Source organism: Archocentrus centrarchus, chromosome 13 (assembly GCF_007364275.1).
Source record: "Archocentrus centrarchus isolate MPI-CPG fArcCen1 chromosome 13, fArcCen1, whole genome shotgun sequence".
Classification (NCBI taxonomy): Eukaryota; Metazoa; Chordata; class Actinopteri; order Cichliformes; family Cichlidae; genus Archocentrus; species Archocentrus centrarchus.
In genome coordinates, this window is record NC_044358.1 from 16,520,267 (window position 1) to 16,537,470 (window position 17,204).

General features: G+C 41.3%; 2 protein-coding genes across 7 annotated transcripts; both read left to right on the forward strand.

Annotated features, from left to right (window-relative positions):
* The first annotated feature begins 313 nt into the window (after positions 1 to 313).
* On the forward strand, positions 314 to 7,926 carry LOC115790698 (arfaptin-2-like). 6 transcript variants are annotated; one of them, XM_030744598.1, is made up of 10 exons: positions 314 to 619; positions 717 to 825; positions 1,469 to 1,577; positions 2,012 to 2,074; positions 3,039 to 3,125; positions 3,277 to 3,377; positions 3,687 to 3,908; positions 3,982 to 4,139; positions 4,224 to 4,398; positions 7,194 to 7,926. In XM_030744598.1, exons 2-10 carry the CDS (start codon positions 727 to 729, stop codon positions 7,347 to 7,349), a joined length of 1,170 nt encoding a protein of 389 aa, XP_030600458.1. In that variant the 5' UTR covers positions 314 to 619; positions 717 to 726; the 3' UTR covers positions 7,350 to 7,926. The 6 variants fall into 6 exon arrangements, with proteins under 6 accessions (XP_030600458.1, XP_030600457.1, XP_030600459.1 ...); XM_030744597.1 differs by having other exon boundaries at positions 314 to 598; XM_030744599.1 differs by having other exon boundaries at positions 314 to 531.
* Positions 7,927 to 9,694: 1,768 nt separating this feature from the next.
* On the forward strand, positions 9,695 to 15,614 carry LOC115790690 (FH2 domain-containing protein 1-like). The gene is made up of 12 exons (XM_030744578.1): positions 9,695 to 9,828; positions 10,208 to 10,740; positions 11,535 to 11,596; positions 12,270 to 12,372; positions 12,479 to 12,564; positions 12,652 to 12,752; positions 12,852 to 12,922; positions 13,012 to 13,119; positions 13,229 to 13,299; positions 13,387 to 13,504; positions 13,582 to 13,746; positions 13,837 to 15,614. Exons 2-12 carry the CDS (start codon positions 10,396 to 10,398, stop codon positions 15,082 to 15,084), a joined length of 2,478 nt encoding a protein of 825 aa, XP_030600438.1. The 5' UTR covers positions 9,695 to 9,828; positions 10,208 to 10,395; the 3' UTR covers positions 15,085 to 15,614.
* Positions 15,615 to 17,204: the final 1,590 nt, after the last annotated feature.

Genomic DNA, 17,204 nt, shown 5'->3' on the forward strand with positions numbered 1-17,204 from the left:
GTGAACTGCTAGTGACATCTTCAGGAGACAAAAGGGTACTGCAGGTTAGAGAAACCGCTACGTCGCACCGCACGACGTGGAAGATGGAGGAGGCTTGACGATGATGCTACATGATGTCCCTTCAAAATAAGAGCATTCACTTACAGTATCCCTCCCCGACTGTCATTAATGAGATAAGGTACACTAAGAAGCATACATTCTACATTTATCTTGAAGCAATTTGCTTTAAAATGACATCTGATGTGACGTACAGTAAAATAAAAACCACGCAAGCTTTTATTCCGAAGTTGTACTCCTAAAGCGACGAGCTGGCTAGATGCAGGGATTTTCTGTCTGAATTCCTTGCAAGCAGATTGACGATCATGTGAACGGTTCGGGATAAATGATCATGAATGCAGCATGGATTAATAAGTAGAAACAACGGTGCCTCCGTTTAATTGATTTCACATTTCAAGTCTACTGGCCGTGCGGCTTGTTTAGTCTTTCTGGCGACTGGTGTTTGGCTCCAGTATCAGCTCCAGTGCTACAGTGGTGAGGATTTGAAGCTAGCTGTCAAGCAGTAGCCCACTAGCAAGCCACATCAGCACCGTTGCTATTGGTCAGTCACGTTTGCATCAGTGTAAGGCTGCTGTTATTCTGTGTCGATGTAGGTTAGCATAGCTATCGTTTTTTTTTTTTTTTCCCCCCAGCTTTATGTGCCATTGTGCTTCTTGCAGAGATTTCATTATGGCAGACAGTATCATGAGCAAGGCTGCAACCATGGAGATCCCCATTAATAGCAATGGAGACACAGGAACCCTCCCAGAGGATGACAGCCTGGAGCAGGTCAGTGACGCTTTCTGTCACCTCACTCACTGTGAGAGTGGATGACAGTATTTGGTTTATAATAGTTTTTGGTTTGCTTCAGTTTTGCATGACTGTACAGTCCAGTGCTGGTTAGGCCAAATGTTACCTAACCATGTAAAGGCCTGTAGCTAGGGATAGTAGATGTGTACCACTTGCACTACCTGCAACCGGATGATGATGATGATGATTGTGATCATGATGTGATCAGATGCATGACAAACTGTCAGTAAAGTTAACAAGTTGGAGCACCATTTGTAAAGCCCACTGGGGTTCAGAAAGCTAAGCTGTAAATGCTGTGACAGTAGAAACATTAGAATTAGCAATTCTGAAGGCCCCTATAAGGAATTATACTACTGCTACTACTAGTAATAATAACATTGGCTCATAACCAAATATTCCATGTAGTATCTGTCTGCAGGTCAACTTTACGAAAAATTGGCTCTTTTACATTTTAACAAAACTTTATGGATGACATAAGTATATATATATATATATATATATATATATATATATATATATATATAAATAAAATTTCAAGGAATTACACTTTACCATCCATGTAGATTATTAAAAAATCTAATATTTATTGCCTTTGAAACCCTGTTTATTTGTTTTAAATCAGGATCTGCAGCAGGTGATGGTGTCCGGACCCAACCTGAATGAAACCAGTATTGTCTCAGGAGGTTATGGAGGACCTGCAGGGGGCATCATCCCAACCAGCACTATCAAAGGTACTGTTAGCAAACCCAACCTCCATCCTGCACAGGTTTAGCTTTGTTGTTTATTCTCCAAAGTACTGACGTTTGTAATATCTCCGCAGAGACTTTACAAATTTAAAGGTGCATTAAGTACAAGTTGCTGTACCTGCAGCTCATTTCTAAAAATAAAAAGGGTATCCATTAGCAGTCAGTTGAACAGGATTTTCAGGAAGTACAGGTGACCCTGCAATTACTTTCCTGGTGCAGAGTTCACTGTAAGATGAAGGCCGCTGTGAGCTGTGCCAGAGATCAGTGCTTGTACAGTCCTCGAGTTACTGAAAGAGGTTTATACTTACTGCATCTTTTAAGAAACAATAGCAGGAGCTTTTCTTTTATTTCAGCATGTCACAAGAGAACTGCTGACCTGTAGGCTCCTGGTTTATATTACAAACATCCATATTCCATAGGACCTGCAGTTCGCTTCAACCCTGAGTATCTGGACAGAAGACGAGCCCCTGCACCAGGACCAGGTGGCTGTGTATTCTCACAACCCCTTTTTTTCTCATTTAACCTTGATCTGTTGCTCTGACTTGGCCCCTTGTAAGAGGTTTCGAGGCTTGATGAAAGGACTTGTATGCAGCCTTGCTTGTACCTACTGAACTCTGCCACTGAACAGGGTCAGCAAGAAGGAATGAATAGCTTTCAAAATTAGGAATTTACTAACCAGATATTACAGGATTGTCAGAGTCAATGTTATGCTGATGTCTAAAAAATATGTTCTGTTTTGTAGTTTAAAATGCACTTTGACCATTTTGCCATTATTTGGTACTTACATTTATTCCCATGAAGTCCATTTTCATCTTTTTTATTCTGCATGTGAAGCCTGCATGGTGGATTGTTATTGCTTCAAAACCCCCTCTAACCCTGCTCTTTATGTGTCCTCCACTGCAGAGCATAAGAGGTTTTTAAGCCCCTTTCAGACTTGCGCTCCTTTCCATTAACATGGGTGGCTTCATGTCTGAATGCACAGCGTGCAGCTGCAGAGTTTCTCCGTGATCATTTCCAAATCAAAAGGATTGCACACGTTTACAGATATAATCAGGATATAAGAGCAAATTGCATTGTGTAACTTCATCTCACTGTCAAAATGTAGCCACCATGGTTAGAAAATGTAACCTAACACCAAATTTATCACTTGATATACTCTCAAGCAGTGACATGGTAATAATATCCAGTGTGATTACTGTGGTTATTCCTGCTAATCTCGTGGGAATGTTTGAATGAAGCTGTGATGAATGTTAATGTAGGAGCTACCTAATGACAGAATTACTTTAACAAACGAATGAAGCCAGCAATGCTACGTATCTCATGTCTGAAAAGGGCTTCGGTCTGCACACTCTGCTGCATCTCTCACCCCCACGCTCCTCTGGCTGCGCTCATTTTTACATGTCTTCTTCTCATTCTTACTCTTTATCACCGGCATGTTCATTTCAGACATTCGCATGAAATCCAGGGGTGTTAACATGCCTAACAGTCAATCTGCAGCAAGTCGACTTGCCCACCACACAGAGCAGCATCCAGGTATCACCATGCTCATCACCATGCCCACACTGTCCTCACTTGTTGTCATGAATCATGCAATTTCCATAAACCGCTGCCTTGAAAACTTTGGTAGGAGAAGTTCCAGCATCGTGTACATTGTGCGTGTTTTTGGGGTTTCGCTCTCTTTTAGGGTCGTCGAACCATAACACGAATTCAACTGAAGAAGTTTCTCGTGGTGTCGCAGTGGAGAAGCTGGACAGCGTAAAGAAATGGGGCATAAACACATACAAGGTGAAATGGATGTGCTTGGGTATATTTATTTATTTATGTTTGCATCAAAGTGTGGAAGCTTGTTGTCACCGCTGGGCAGTCAATGTTGCTAAGCTTAGCCATAATCTGCTTATATCAGGTTTATTAAGTATATTACCTGATTATTACCACTACGTAGATTAAAATTTTCTTTATAATGAGTAAATATTCAAATATCACTTAAAAAAAAAAAAATCAAACGATGACTAAAGTTAAACTATTTACTTGTCCAAGACTGCATCAGGTTCACTTTGAGTTTAATTTGATCTCTGTTCATGTGCCACTGTGCAGTGTACAAAGCAGATGTTCTCAGAGAAGTTCGGCCGAGGCTCACGGACAGTAGACCTGGAACTTGAGGCTCAGATTGACGTGTTAAGAGACACGAAGAGCAAGTACGAAAACATCCTAAGACTGGCCACCGCACTCACTGACCACTTCCAAAGAATCGTGCAGACACAGCAGGCTCTAGGAGATGCCTTCACCGACCTCAGCCAGAAGTCCCCGGAGTTGCAGGTATAATATTTAAAAATTTCTCCATGTGACGTGACATAAAGCTGGCGGGTAAAGCCTCTGTATTTCTCTGCAGGATGAGTTTGGGTATAATGCAGAAACACAAAAGCTGTTGTGTAAGAATGGCGAGGCTCTTCTCGGTGCCATCAACTTCTTTGTATCTAGTGTCAACACGCTGGTCAACAAAACAATGGAAGATACTCTGATGACGATTAAGCTGTATGAAAATGCAAGGTAACGAACTAATAGTATGCACAGTGTGAATGCCTGAATGTCGATTGCTGTGAAAATGACTGACAGGCTTGTGCTTGTGTGCAGACTTGAGTTTGATGCCTATCGCTCTGATCTGGAGGAACTGAGTTTGGGTCCAAGGGATGCAGCTGGCATTGTTCGCATTGAGATGGCTCAGGCTGAGTACCAGGTCCACAGAGACAAATATGAAAGGCTGCGCAGTGATGTCACCATCAAGCTTAAATTCCTGGAGGAAAACAAGGTTCAGTTTACAGTTTACTTTTTTTTTTTTTTCGTGAAATCTGCATGTTTAAAGAGCACCATCATCTGAATTTTTTTATTGATCTCTAAACTTCTGAGTTTTTTTGTTAGCAAAGTTTTTTTTAAGAATTTTTTATCAGATTTGCTGGTGGTACTACACGATGCAGTTTTTATGTCCCAGACCATTTAACTTAATTTAGATAATGCTTAAAAAGTACCCAAAGAAATGGCTGAAGCATTTCAAGATAGCAGCTGAGTGGCTGACCCAATCCCAGTGTCCACACTCAGAGACTCAGACTGAAGTCCTTGAAGGCTTAAGGCTGTCCCACTGTCAAATCATCAAGTGCATGAGGGCTGTCTGGCAGACCTTTGGAGGCCTTATGCATGCTTTCTGAATTTCTTCAGACTTGACCAAAGAGAATTACCCACAGTTCATATGCTGTGAGGTTAAACACAAGGTTATAGTGGATGCAGTAGAAAGAAAATATCAGAAAAATATTGGTAAACAAACATGCACAAGAGGAGCAGCCAACCAAAAGGCTGCAAGCGCATTTAGATTTAAATCAGGGGAACGTGCAGATTGAGGCCTGAGTGCTTAGGATGGACATGAGGACTGAGGTTGGCTTCAGTGATTTTTACTCCCCACTGTGCAGCAGTGGTAACCACATGGCATCACTGTAGTTGACATCACTGTGGGTTCACATGAAGCTGAACATAGACTTAGTCACACACAGAGTCGGGGTTCAGTCATGGAGGATGTGGCTGTGAAACAGGCCAGAATCTTCCAAACAGGGCAGCAAAAAACTGCCTTAACAGTGTGATTATTACTACTTAAAAAGCAGCCACTTGAAATACCTTTTGAGATAAATGCAGCTCTTATTATTATACAGTAAAATGTACTGAAGACATAGTTTGGGAACAATTTCTGTTGAAGGGATTTCTGGCACTTCCTCTGCTTAAGTAAGCACTCACAAGTTTGTAGCAGCAAAGAGAACCGTGACAAGCCATCCGTTCATCCATCCTTCTGCTGCTGCTTATCTGGCTTCGGGTCGTGGGGGCAGCAGTCTAAACAGAGATGTCCAGATCTACCTCTTCCCAGCAATCTCCCCATTTCATCTGGGGGGGACACCAAGGTGTTTCCAAGCCAGCCAAGAGACATAATCTCTCATAATCTCATAATCTCATAATCCTGGATCTGCCGAGGGGCCTCCTGCTCAAAACACCTCACCATCATAGTCAGATGCCTCTGGACTGGCTCCTTTCGATGTGGGGGAGTAAAAGTAAAGTAAAGTAATTTTTTTTTTATATATAGCACCTTTCAAATATCACAAAGTGCTTCACAGCAAAGATGCTAGAAGGTCTCAGGCTCAGTGGAGACAGTTCCAGAGTCTGTGAGCCGCTATTGCAAAAGCTCTGTCACCTTTACATCTCAGTGTTGTATGACGCACACCCAGCCGGCCCTGATCACATTACCTCAGAGACCTGCTGGGAATGTATGGATGTGAAAGCTGACTAATGCACTCTGGTGCTTGATCATGCAGAGCTCTAAAAGTCAAACCCGGAATCTTAAAGTGCACGCTGGAGTCAATGCACCTGAATTACTGTCACACTGTTACTGATTCGCAGTGGCATTTGGAGCAACCTGCAGATGTTCCAGGGAAGTTTCATTGAGACAAGTAAACACCGAATTACAGTAATCCAGACTTGATGAAATAAAGGCATGAATAACAATTTCCAATTCAGCGTGACACCGTGGAACTCAACTTGGCAATATTTCTTAAGTGATGAAAGCAAGAGAAAACATGAGCATCCAATGTAAAAATTGACCCCAAGGGGACCTTGAGTTTCCTTTGGCCTGGACACAAATCTGTCAGGGGCACAAAGACTTCTGTTTTCTCTTCAACAAGATAAACAAAATTGTCATTGAATCAACTGATTTGAGTAGCACAGCTCCACTCTGAGCCCCTGCCGAGCTCCTCACCCTTATCTCCAAGGGAAAGCTCAGCAACCCTTTCGAGGAAGCTCATTTCCACTCTGTGACCTTATTCTTTCAGTCACTGATCAGAGCTCGTGACCACAGGTGAAGGTAGGAGCGTAGCTTTGCCTTCACACTCAGCTCTGACGGGCACTGCAGATGCCACGCTAATCCATGTGTCAGTCTCCTGCTCCACTCTCCCTTCACTTCTGAACGAGACCCTAAGATACTTGAGCTCAGAAAAATCACTATGACAAAGGAGAACTCAAGAGACGTGGTTGCCCTGCTTTGGATAGGGTTACTCTTGAGCCAGGCCCAGGAAGGCGGGGTGCTCACAAGATAGTGCCTGGTGGCCGGTCCGAAAGCAGTACATGGGTCCACCATTCGCAGGAGGGGCTGCAAGGGTTCGAGGGTTTGCTTTGTGGATCGGGCTGTGGTCAGGGGTCGAAGTCCTGGTGCTCTGATCCCTGGTTGATGAATCTGGTGTTATGAACACAGAACGTCACCTGATAAGCTCTGTTGAAGAAAACAAAAGAAATCTTTGTTTTAAAAGTGGTGCACAATGAATAGAAAATAGAATAAAAGGTTCAAATTGAGTTCATATTTTTTTTTTTTTAGATATTTAGCACAGCCTGCTTGATGCCTGAGAATAGGTCTCAGAGGAATATAATATGCAGGTTATTTTTGGGATGATTCCCTCGAACACATTCTGAGCAGTTTGTGAACTTTATCCAGATAGATGTCTGCAGGCTTTGCTTTCACGCCAACACTTGAAACCGTGTTTGTAACAGAGTTGTTTTGCCTCTTCTCTTTTCCTCCAGGTGAAGGTGATGCACAAGCAGCTGCTTCTCTTCCATAACGCCATCTCCGCTTACTTTGCTGGCAACCAGCAGCAGTTAGAACAAACTCTTATACAGTTCAATGTAAAGTTAAAGCCCCCAGGATCAGATAAGCCGTCCTGGCTGGAGGAGCAGTAAAATGCACCCAGGGTGCAGCATTTTGAGATGTGCAGTGACACGCTGGCATTGTGGTTAGATGGAGAGGAACATGCATAAAGGAGTATATTGTAGGATCAGTAGCAGCCAGATATAGCTCTTTTGTAATGTTTTCCAGTCTGATTTATTACATAGATGAACAACTTTTGAAGTTGTTCTCATGTTGTTTTATTTTTTTTTGTTAAATCACAGTTACCTTATGTTATTTTCTTATTTAGTTGGCACAATCATTTATATCACATATATGTACAGGACAGTCAAATATTGTGGAGATTCCTCTTTGCAGTTTGCACATGCATTATTTTGATGTATTTTTAATGTCGTCTAATGTTTCCTTTTTTAATATTTCGGTGTATATCAGACGGGAAGAAATTTTTCGATTCAGATTAACAAGTTAGCAGGATACTGTTAAAAAGTTATGACACGCTTTCTGAAATTGTATCTATTTTCCTTATGCACATTCAAGCGTATTCATGAGCTGAGTTTGAACACATTTGAGTCAAAGACACCAGGATATAGCTTCACTTTAAAAAAAATGGGTAGTTAACACGGGGGTGAAGGGATATATATATATATATATATATATATATATATATATATATATATATATATATATATATATATATATATATATAATATTAGTGATTTTTCTCCAACCTAATAAATTTGATCTCCTAAATTTTGGGTGCTTTGTTAGATTTAGTCCTTATGAATCCAGCACTGTTACAAGTATCTTTTTTACTGTGGAGTTTACATGGAAACAAGCCTGAAAGTAAATCAGATGTCATATTTATGTTTAACTGCAATTCTACAATAATCCACATTAAATACAAAGATCTCAACAATCATAAAGCAACCATATCAAAGTGTGGCACACAGCCAGTGTTGCAGTGACTGTGCCACAGGAGGAGTTGTCATCGTGCAACTGCAGGAACTCCTGAAACGGAAATACTGGATCCAGGTGCGCTTTAGGTTACAGTACAAGTTTCAGCCTCTCCAAAAACAGAATGTATGAGTGCATTTTTGTTATATTTTCTGTTATTTATTTACCTGTTTGTAACATAATTTGTATGTTACTTAGATTGTTTTAGTCAGCTGATTGTCTTTATCTTCTTCTGCAAATCCAATAAAGTCTGCTGGATGTTTTGTTTCACTTAGATGTGCAGTTGACACACGGCTGTCAGTTTCGTATGGGTAGAGTTCACAATGTATGTAAAGAAAACTCACGTCATTCGGTATGTAATTTTAATTATGTACATGATAAAAATATATCTGCAACATGCTTTCAATGGATTATCTTATTTCTTGTTCCCTAAAATATGCTTTTATTTTCTGAAGGTTAGATTTGGTACGTTTGAGTCGAGCACGTTTTCTTCCTCTGGGTGAAAGTTTAAGTCTTATAATGATGCCTAATGTTATTTTCACAGGGCAGCTAGAAGTAGCCTAAAGAAAGAGAAAGTTTTCTTTGTGTCGGTCAATAAAATCAATCCGTTAATATTAAAAATCACAGACATGATCGCCTTTTCCAGCTTTGCCATTAACACAAATAGCTTCTTAATAGGTCACAGTGCCCGCAGATCAGAATATCAGATTAAAACACAAAATCCATCTTTTGTTTATTTTCTGTCATCACAGTGTTGCTTTTTCATAAATAGGACTAAAGTTTAAAGAGAGAAATGAGCTCAGAGGTCAGGATTTCCTTATATGGTCATCAGAAAGAGTGGAATTCTTTTTGATAAGTGTGTACTTCCATTATTAGTCTTTAACCTACTCCAGTATACAAAGATCCAGAGATTCAGCGAGAAATAGAGATATATGCAGTCTTGGCTCGTGACTTGAGAGCAGCCTGTTGCGGTCACATGAAAAAAAGAGGGGGCGGTGCCAAGAAGTCGTTGAGTTATGTTTGCGGAAGTCAAGCGAGAGGCAGCCAATCAGAATAAAATGGGCTTATTACCGGGGTACCCGGAATATAGCCTACATATAAAGTTGTAAATGTACATAATAAATTCAAATAAATGACGGTCTCACCTCAGCCATATTTACCAAGTATGTTACATTTAATTTGTTTTTAATTCACTTGACAGCTGATTTATTAATGGTTTACATGGACTAAAAAAAACAGTTGGATTTTCCCTCTAAGTCAGAATGTTTGTCAGGCCTGTGCAGCGTTTGATTACACAACAACTTAATGACAGCTGGGCAGAAACACAGCGCCTCCCTAAACTCCAAAGCAGGAAAAAAAAAAAAAAAAAAAGCCAATCCCAGAGATCCTGGGAAGGTGTGGGCTGTCATGGACTCTAAGTGAGTTCACCTGGGCGTGTCATTTACACACAGGTAGTTTCGACACTTTCTGTCCGGGCTGATGTCATTCTTTCCTTTGGACATTTCATCAAGAGAACTGTAAGAAAGGAAACAAACAGGCAAACGGAATGATGGGACTTCGGGTCAGTCTAACACAAAGGTGAGTTGACTTTTTCCCCTCCCTCGATTTGGAACTAAAAATAATATTAAATGTATGAGCAAACATTGTTTTTAGTAGTTTACAGATTACTGTGGACACGGATAGCGCTGCACTGAATAAAACAGCAGGCCCGTATTTTATTTTTAAGGTTATGGCAGGTTTAAAGTGGCCTCTGTATGTTTCTAAGTGGATCATAGATTATTACAGTGTTTACATAAGTTTTGACAACCTCTCATGAGAATAATAGGCCACGACGCTTCCATAACTAATTTTATATACAGTCAGTCTTTACTCAGCATTAAACAAAGCTGCTCCCAGTTGTAGAGTAAATGGGAATATCTGTAACTTATGTGTCCACACCCTACTTTGTTTCTTTCAGTCTGAATGCATCATCCTAACTGACAACATTTTGAACAAGTCACTCCAGGACTGACTGCTGCGCCACATTCCTGTAAAAACAAGCAGGAGAGCCTACCCTGCGCTCCCTTATAATGCAGAAATTCTGCTTTAAAGTATGAATATGACTGTGGATGCATTCAAAACCTGCTGAGAGGTTCTCATTAAAAGATGCAGCCAGGAGGTCCTCCTGCTCCCCCACCTCCACCACCACCTCCCCCTCCACCTCCGCCGCCACCTCCTCCTCCACCTCCATCCCTACATGGCCCGGGTCTCCTTGCAAGGTCAGAGCACCGGCGCTCCAGGATGCGCAACTTCAACTGGGAGACCCTTCCCAAACACACGGTGATAGGAAAGCACAATATCTGGACAGTGGATAAGACCGATGGGGAATATGAGCTGGACACTGATCATATGGAGGAGCTGTTCAGCCACAAGCAGGCCCAGCAACAAAACAAAGCTGTAAACCGACAGAGTCTGAGGGGCATGCCAACTTCCGCCACAGCAGGGGAAATGGTGAGTGCAGCCATCAGCAGGTCACATAGTTGAACTTTGACCCCCAAGGTTTGTACAATAGATTGAGAGGTTTAGGGTTCTTTCTTGTTTATTGCTGAGATATGGCAGCAAGATCTTTTGACCTGAATTGATTTTTCTTTTCCAAGCTTACATTTGTGAAAAACAAACATGTCCCTGGAATCTTCTAAAAACCAGTGTGATAGGGAATTTTATGAAATGGGAATACAGCGATACTTTAGGAACTTTATGAACTCATTACGTGAAACTTAAATATTTTCACATTTATGCATCCCATTAAAAAACAAAAATAGTACAATGTTATTGTCAGAAACATTGTGCATTGATGTAAAATCACTCAATACAAGGGTGGAGTCTTATTATTCTTCATATGTTTGCTAAAGGAAGATCTAATTGTGTTCTCGCAGAACACCGGTCTCGATAACTGATGCTCTGTGTTTAAGCTACTCTACATAATAAACACATTTATTCAGTGAACTGTAGCCAATCCTGGTTTGTCCAAGAATAGCGGGTTAAAATATTGTAACTCTTACTTTGACCTATGACCGACAAGTTTGTAAGAGAAACCTTGAGAAGATGCAAAAACTCCAACTTTGCCCAGATTATTCAATGCAATCAACTCAAGGAATTCTTAACCTTTGGAATCTTCTGTCTCTTTGGAAAGCTGAGGTGTCTGTGATACAACAGACAGAGCTCGAGTCAACACTGAAATAGCTTCAGCGACTGACAAGCTGATTTTAATCAGCTCTCTGTTTTCCCTGTTTTTTCACTTCCAGGTTTCCATCCTCAGCTCCAAGAGGAGCATGAACATCGGAATTTTCTTGAAGCAATTCAAGCGGTGAGTCAGTGGTAGCGTTTGTGAAGGTGTGATTGGTTTTGCACAATAATTTTTCCATATTACAGTGCTACACAGCACAAGGTGAGGCGGTCATCATTTATTTGCAATATGACTGCATCATACTCTGAAAGCCAGCGTGTCCTGGCAGGTCTGAGCTACGCTACACTGTTCTACAGCTCTAACAGGTTATCGCCCCAATTTAACCCGCAGGTGAATGTTGGAGAGGTATTGTAAATGTACTGCCTAAGGCAGTTTGGAATAAACAACAGATGTGAAAAGGAAAGAAAACAATCCTGTTAACATGCCTAAAATATTTGTGATCAAACTCCCAGAAGTGTCGCCAGTAAAACAGGAGAATATATGGAGAAATTAATCTATCAACCTCTTTCTTTTACTTTATTTTCTACCAAATATGTGTTTCTGTGTTCGGAAGGCATAATTTTCAAAGGATATCCCATCATGTTCGTGTCCTTCACAACATGTATTTTTTTGTGAGGGCCGACATCTGAAATAAAGTGATTAGAGCAGGTAGAGGCTTGTATGTGTCAGCAGCAGTACGCAGAAGTGTGGTATGAAAGCAGACACCCACAACAACTGAGATGTTTCAACGCAACAGTAAAAACATCAAGATAATTGAACTGAATCACATTTGTGTCTTCGTCTCCATTCGCAGGCCTTTAAAAGACATGATTGAGGACGTCAAATCAGGAAACGGTCTGGGTTTTGGTTCTGGAAAACTGCAGGAATTATGCAAGTTGCTGCCGGATGAAGGGGAGGTACTTGAGTCGCTCTCTCTCTCTCGTGTCATGTGACTCTCAAACATCTTTCTTGTAATTTTTGCTTGTGAATATATAATCTGATCTTCTACTTTCACAAATGCAGGTGAAGCAGCTGGTTAATTTCAAAGGCGACAGCGCTGCTCTCCCCGAAGCAGATCTCTTTATGCTAATGTTGGTCAGGATCACCTGGTAGGCTGCCTGAATGTAACTGAATCAGATGCACATGTTAAATGTCATTGGTGGTATATTAAATAATGGAAACTTTGTGTCTGTTAGCTATGAGGAGCGTCTGAGCTGCTTGGTGCTGAAAGAGGAATTTTTCCCGCTTACGGATGAAGTAAAAGAATTCATCCGTACTTTGACTGCTGCTGGAAGGGGTAACATCTGTGTTCTTGAGTTTTAAAAAGATGAGATTCGTTAAAGCGGAGTTGTAAGGCCATTTGGAGTTGGACTTAACCACATACGTTTCCCTTTAGAGCTGCTAGATTGTGATAATCTTCACGCTGTCATTCGCTTGGTCCTCAAGACTGGGAATTACATGAATGCTGTGAGTATTTAATGAGTGATGGTGGAGTCTTGGGTGGCTTTTCCTTGTGTTTGTGCATCTCTGATCTGACTCAGTTTATCTGATCTCAGGGTGGCTATGCAGGCAATGCAGTTGGCTTCAAAATGTCTTCTCTGTTGAAGCTGGTGGATACTAAAGCAAACAAACCTGGAATGAATCTCATGCATTATGTCGTGATGGCAAGTACCTTTTTACGTGTTTGAGCTGATGACAACACAGAGTCTGTTTCTCTGTCTAAAGTTTGGGTTGCAGAATTCGATTTTTAACAAACTTTCCAATTCAACACAGCAAGCTCAGAAGGTGGACATGGCATTACTTAAGTTTCCAGAACAGCTCAAACACATTGAACCTGCAGCAAGGTAAACAGTGTTTTTTTTAAATGTTTTTCTTTTCTTTTTTGCTGTATCATCTGAATAAGAGAATAAATGTTTTTTAAATTCTTTCAGAATAAACCAAGGCGACATTGAAGCAGAGTTTCGAAAACAGGTAAAGAAAGTGCAAGACGCCAAAGCAAACACCTTAAAGCAGGAAGACCTGAAGGCACAGATGGAGGATTTTCTAAAGGTAAGAGATTCTTTCTGGCTCCAGTTTGTGTGACCGCTGATCGAGAGTATATGATCTAATGTTCTGGCTCTAATTAGGAAGCTGAGGTTTGCTTGAACGAAGTAGAGGCTGATCTTCAGGAGCTGCAGTCAGTAAGCGACAGCGTGGCGCAGTACTTCTGTGAGGACTCCAAGAATTTCAGACTGGAGGAGTGTTGCTCCATTTTCAACTCCTTCTGTGAAAAGTTCTTGCGAGCCATTCAGGTAAGACATGTGCTGGCATATTCCTTCACTGAGCTAAATCAAAGAATTAAAAGTAGGATTTAAACTGTGCTTTTTTTTTTCTTCCTGCAGGAAAACAAGGCCAGAGAGATTGCAGAGGTGAAACGGAGACACAGAGACAGACTGGAGATCACAGCCAAGCGTAGGTCCACGGCTACCTGCTCCAGTAGAGATAAGGAAATGGATAGCATCGCATTAGAATCCCTGCTGCAAAACTTCGCCACCAAACGCAGCTCCAGGAGAAGAACGGGGAAGCCGTCTTCGACTCATGGAAGCCCCCTGAGTGCCAGCCCTAATTCTCAGAGCCTGTCGGAAATCATTTCTCAGGCAAACCTCCCCCCAACAAATGAAAAGGTTATAACCTCTCTTAGAGCTAAGGACATGGGCAGAAAAGAGTGGAGTTCAGCAGCTGAGCTCAATGAGAACTCCCTGAACTCACAGAAATCCCAGCCAGACATCGAGGGCAAATTGGTAGAAAGCAAAAATTCTAATGAAGAAGAGATGAACACTTCCAGAAAAGAGGACTCGAGAGGATTTAGGAGCCCTGCCAAACGCAGGACTGCTAACATTACGACCAGGATTAGATCTTTCGTTGATGAGGAGGAGGAGGAAGATCTGCAAGACAATAATGAGGAGGAGGCCCAAAAGCTGCGTGAAGCATCTAAAAAGGTTTTGCGTTTTCAGAACAGCCGTGGCAGTGTCTCATCCGGGGAGCACCCTCTGGAAAATCAGAAATCCCCCGGTCCAAGTACCACCATGCGCCGTCAGCTCACATTTGACGAGGAAACAGATAGGTATCCAGATGACCCCACCAATGATGATTTGCTTCAAGTTCTGCTCAATCCTCAGCCCTCCCCAAAACGCAACCTTGGCCGCCGCCATACGCTACCCACCAAAGTCCCTAAGACCGAGAAAGGGGAAGATAATCAGTGGGCTGAGCGGAAAGTCAAAACTCCGAATCACGTGGTGCAAGAAAAGGGGACAGTGCCGGAGAGAGGGGGTGCTGGACACCCTGTTTCCAAACCGGTGTTTGATTTTACTGACATTTCTCACAACTTGAAACAATCAGGTACTCAAGACCCGATCTCCACATCAGCAGAAAACAAAACGAAGCCGCCCATCCCTTTGGCTCCTGTCACACAGCCCGCAAACAGCCACCTAGAAAGAAGTAGTGAAAATGTTCCCGCAAACACCACCAAGCCTGTCGTGTTTAAAACTGAGACCACTGGACTGTTTTTTAGCTTTTTTAAACGCCTCGGAGATATGAGCAAACTGCAGAGCAGTAGGGAGAGCAATAAGGCCACGGGCACTGGTGTTTAGTCTTTGGGATGTATTTCTACATGTATCAAAGATAATTTATGTAATTTTAATGTTAATTGCAATTAACTCCATAAGTTGCGATATTGACTGTCTCATGATGACTCATTGATATTGTTATAATGCAGTAATTTTTCCTTTTTTTTTTTTTTTTTTTGTAAAGAAATTAGAGAAGGTTTTAAGCAAGTGTAGGTGGTCAGAGAAGGCACTTTGTATGTTGTACCACTAGATGGCAGAATACAGTCAGCTTAAAGTGGAGGGGTTGCTTTTCATGGGCACACTCGTGTTCGCATTTTTATCCATATGCAATAATATTCTTTTGCCTGCATTGTTCTCAAAAGTTGGATACATTTGTGAATGGCTACAGTGTGTGTGAACTGTGGAAGGCCTGAAATGCAAACCGCTGCAGAAGGTACTGAGGAAGTGTGAAGATAAGAGCTTAGAGGCTGTGTTTAAATCTTAGTTTGGTTGTTTGTTTTATATATACTGCAATTTGCCTGTAATGCATGTTAAAATACAGTATTGTTTTTTTTAGCTGTGTATGATGAGGATATTTGTGTTGCTCCATTTCAGCTCTTTTTGTCAAAGACAAAATCCTTCTCAGTTATCACAGAAGCATGTCAGAAATGCAGAAGAGCGTGGCTGCTTTCAGTTTTACTCAATTCAGCTATTGTTTTGATCATAAATGGGTCCGTGTTACAAAGGCAGCCTGTATCAGAGCAGAGCTGAACTGTGGACAGCTCAAGTGTTGATCCCAAATTAACTTGAGAAGACATTAACACAGTTGAAGGACCAATATCTGGTGGCTGAAAATGATGGTATATTTCACTTATGGCAGAGCCTCAGTACTTTAATTATGTGGGAGCAGAGGCAGGGGGGCAAAGAGGCCACAGCTTGTACCATAATATTAGAACACCCCCCCCCCCCCAAGCTACTGGCAGCTCTCCACAGCTGATGCCAGAGTTGCATTAGTGAGTTTTTGGTACTCTGTTCAGGCTGACTTAAAATAATGAAGTAATAAAAATGGCCGTGTCCATAGTGTTTTCATTTAAATACCAACTGGTTTTATAGTTCTCTGATTAAAATATTTATAAGGCTTGCATGCATGGATATGGTAAAGGGTCAGTGATAAATATATTTGAGTACAAGATACATAAAAGACTTGCTCAGATAAATATCAAGGTAATGCCATTTATTCTCCATTTAAACTTGCAAACAAAGCTGTCTGTCAATTTAAACTGTGTATCTTTTTTGATTCCTTATAAGCTTGTTTGGGTATATAATAACAGTCTGAAACAAACTAACCTCTGATTATGTTAGGTCCATAGATATTAAAATGACAGTATTTTTTTAAGTTTTGCCTCTGTACACCACCACTATGGATTTTAAATCAATCAAGATTAACTTGAAGTGCAGACTTTCAGCTTAAATTCAAAGGTTTAAACAAAAGTTTTAACTGTTTGGGAATTACAGGCCGGAAAGAACACGGTAGATGACCAAAGTGGATGATCATAAAATTGTTTCCTTTGTTAAGAAAAAAACCCCTAAAACTCTCCGGGAGGTCGGTAGGTGCCTTCAGAGGGTTTACAACAAGGTGCAAATGACCGGTTACACTCAAGAACAAGAAGGCCAGACTGGTCATGATCCAAAGCATTTCACGTTATCTGTCAAACACTGTGGAGGCTGGAGGATGTTATGACCTGAGTATAAATGGCTGCCAAGCCATGGCACTGTTGTTTAGTGCTGATGCGACTGCTAATCGTGGCAGCAGGGTGAATTTTGGAGCGTACAGCGCTGTATTCTCAGATTTAGCCAAATGGATAATGACCCAAATCATACTGCAAGACCCCAGAGCTTCTCAAGGCAAAGACATGAGATATTTCTCAATAGTCAAGTCAGTCATCTGATCTCAGGCCAACAGAGCATTCTTTTGAGTTGGTAAATACCAACGTGAAAGCAGAGAGACCCACAAACAAGCAGCAACTGAAGGCAGCTGTGATAAAGGCCAAGCACAGCATCTCAAGGGAGGAAACACAACATTCAGTGGTGTTCATGGTTCTAGACTTCAGGCAGTCATTGATTGTAAAGGATTTTCATCTAAGTATGAAATAAAATCCTTATAT

Bases quoted from the DNA above. Each gene is read 5' to 3' on its own strand.
- LOC115790698 (XM_030744598.1), top strand. From the start codon at position 727: ATGGCAGACAGTATCATGAGCAAGGCTGCAACCATGGAGATCCCCATT. The intron at 3,126-3,276 runs GTATCACCATGC...GCTCTCTTTTAG, and splicing joins CCACACAGAGCAGCATCCAG to GGTCGTCGAACCATAACACG. The intron at 4,399-7,193 runs GTTCAGTTTACA...CTTTTCCTCCAG, and splicing joins AATTCCTGGAGGAAAACAAG to GTGAAGGTGATGCACAAGCA.
- LOC115790690 (XM_030744578.1), top strand. From the start codon at position 10,396: ATGCAGCCAGGAGGTCCTCCTGCTCCCCCACCTCCACCACCACCTCCC. The intron at 13,120-13,228 runs GCAAGTACCTTT...AATTCAACACAG, and splicing joins TCATGCATTATGTCGTGATG to CAAGCTCAGAAGGTGGACAT. The intron at 13,747-13,836 runs GTAAGACATGTG...TTCTTCCTGCAG, and splicing joins AGTTCTTGCGAGCCATTCAG to GAAAACAAGGCCAGAGAGAT.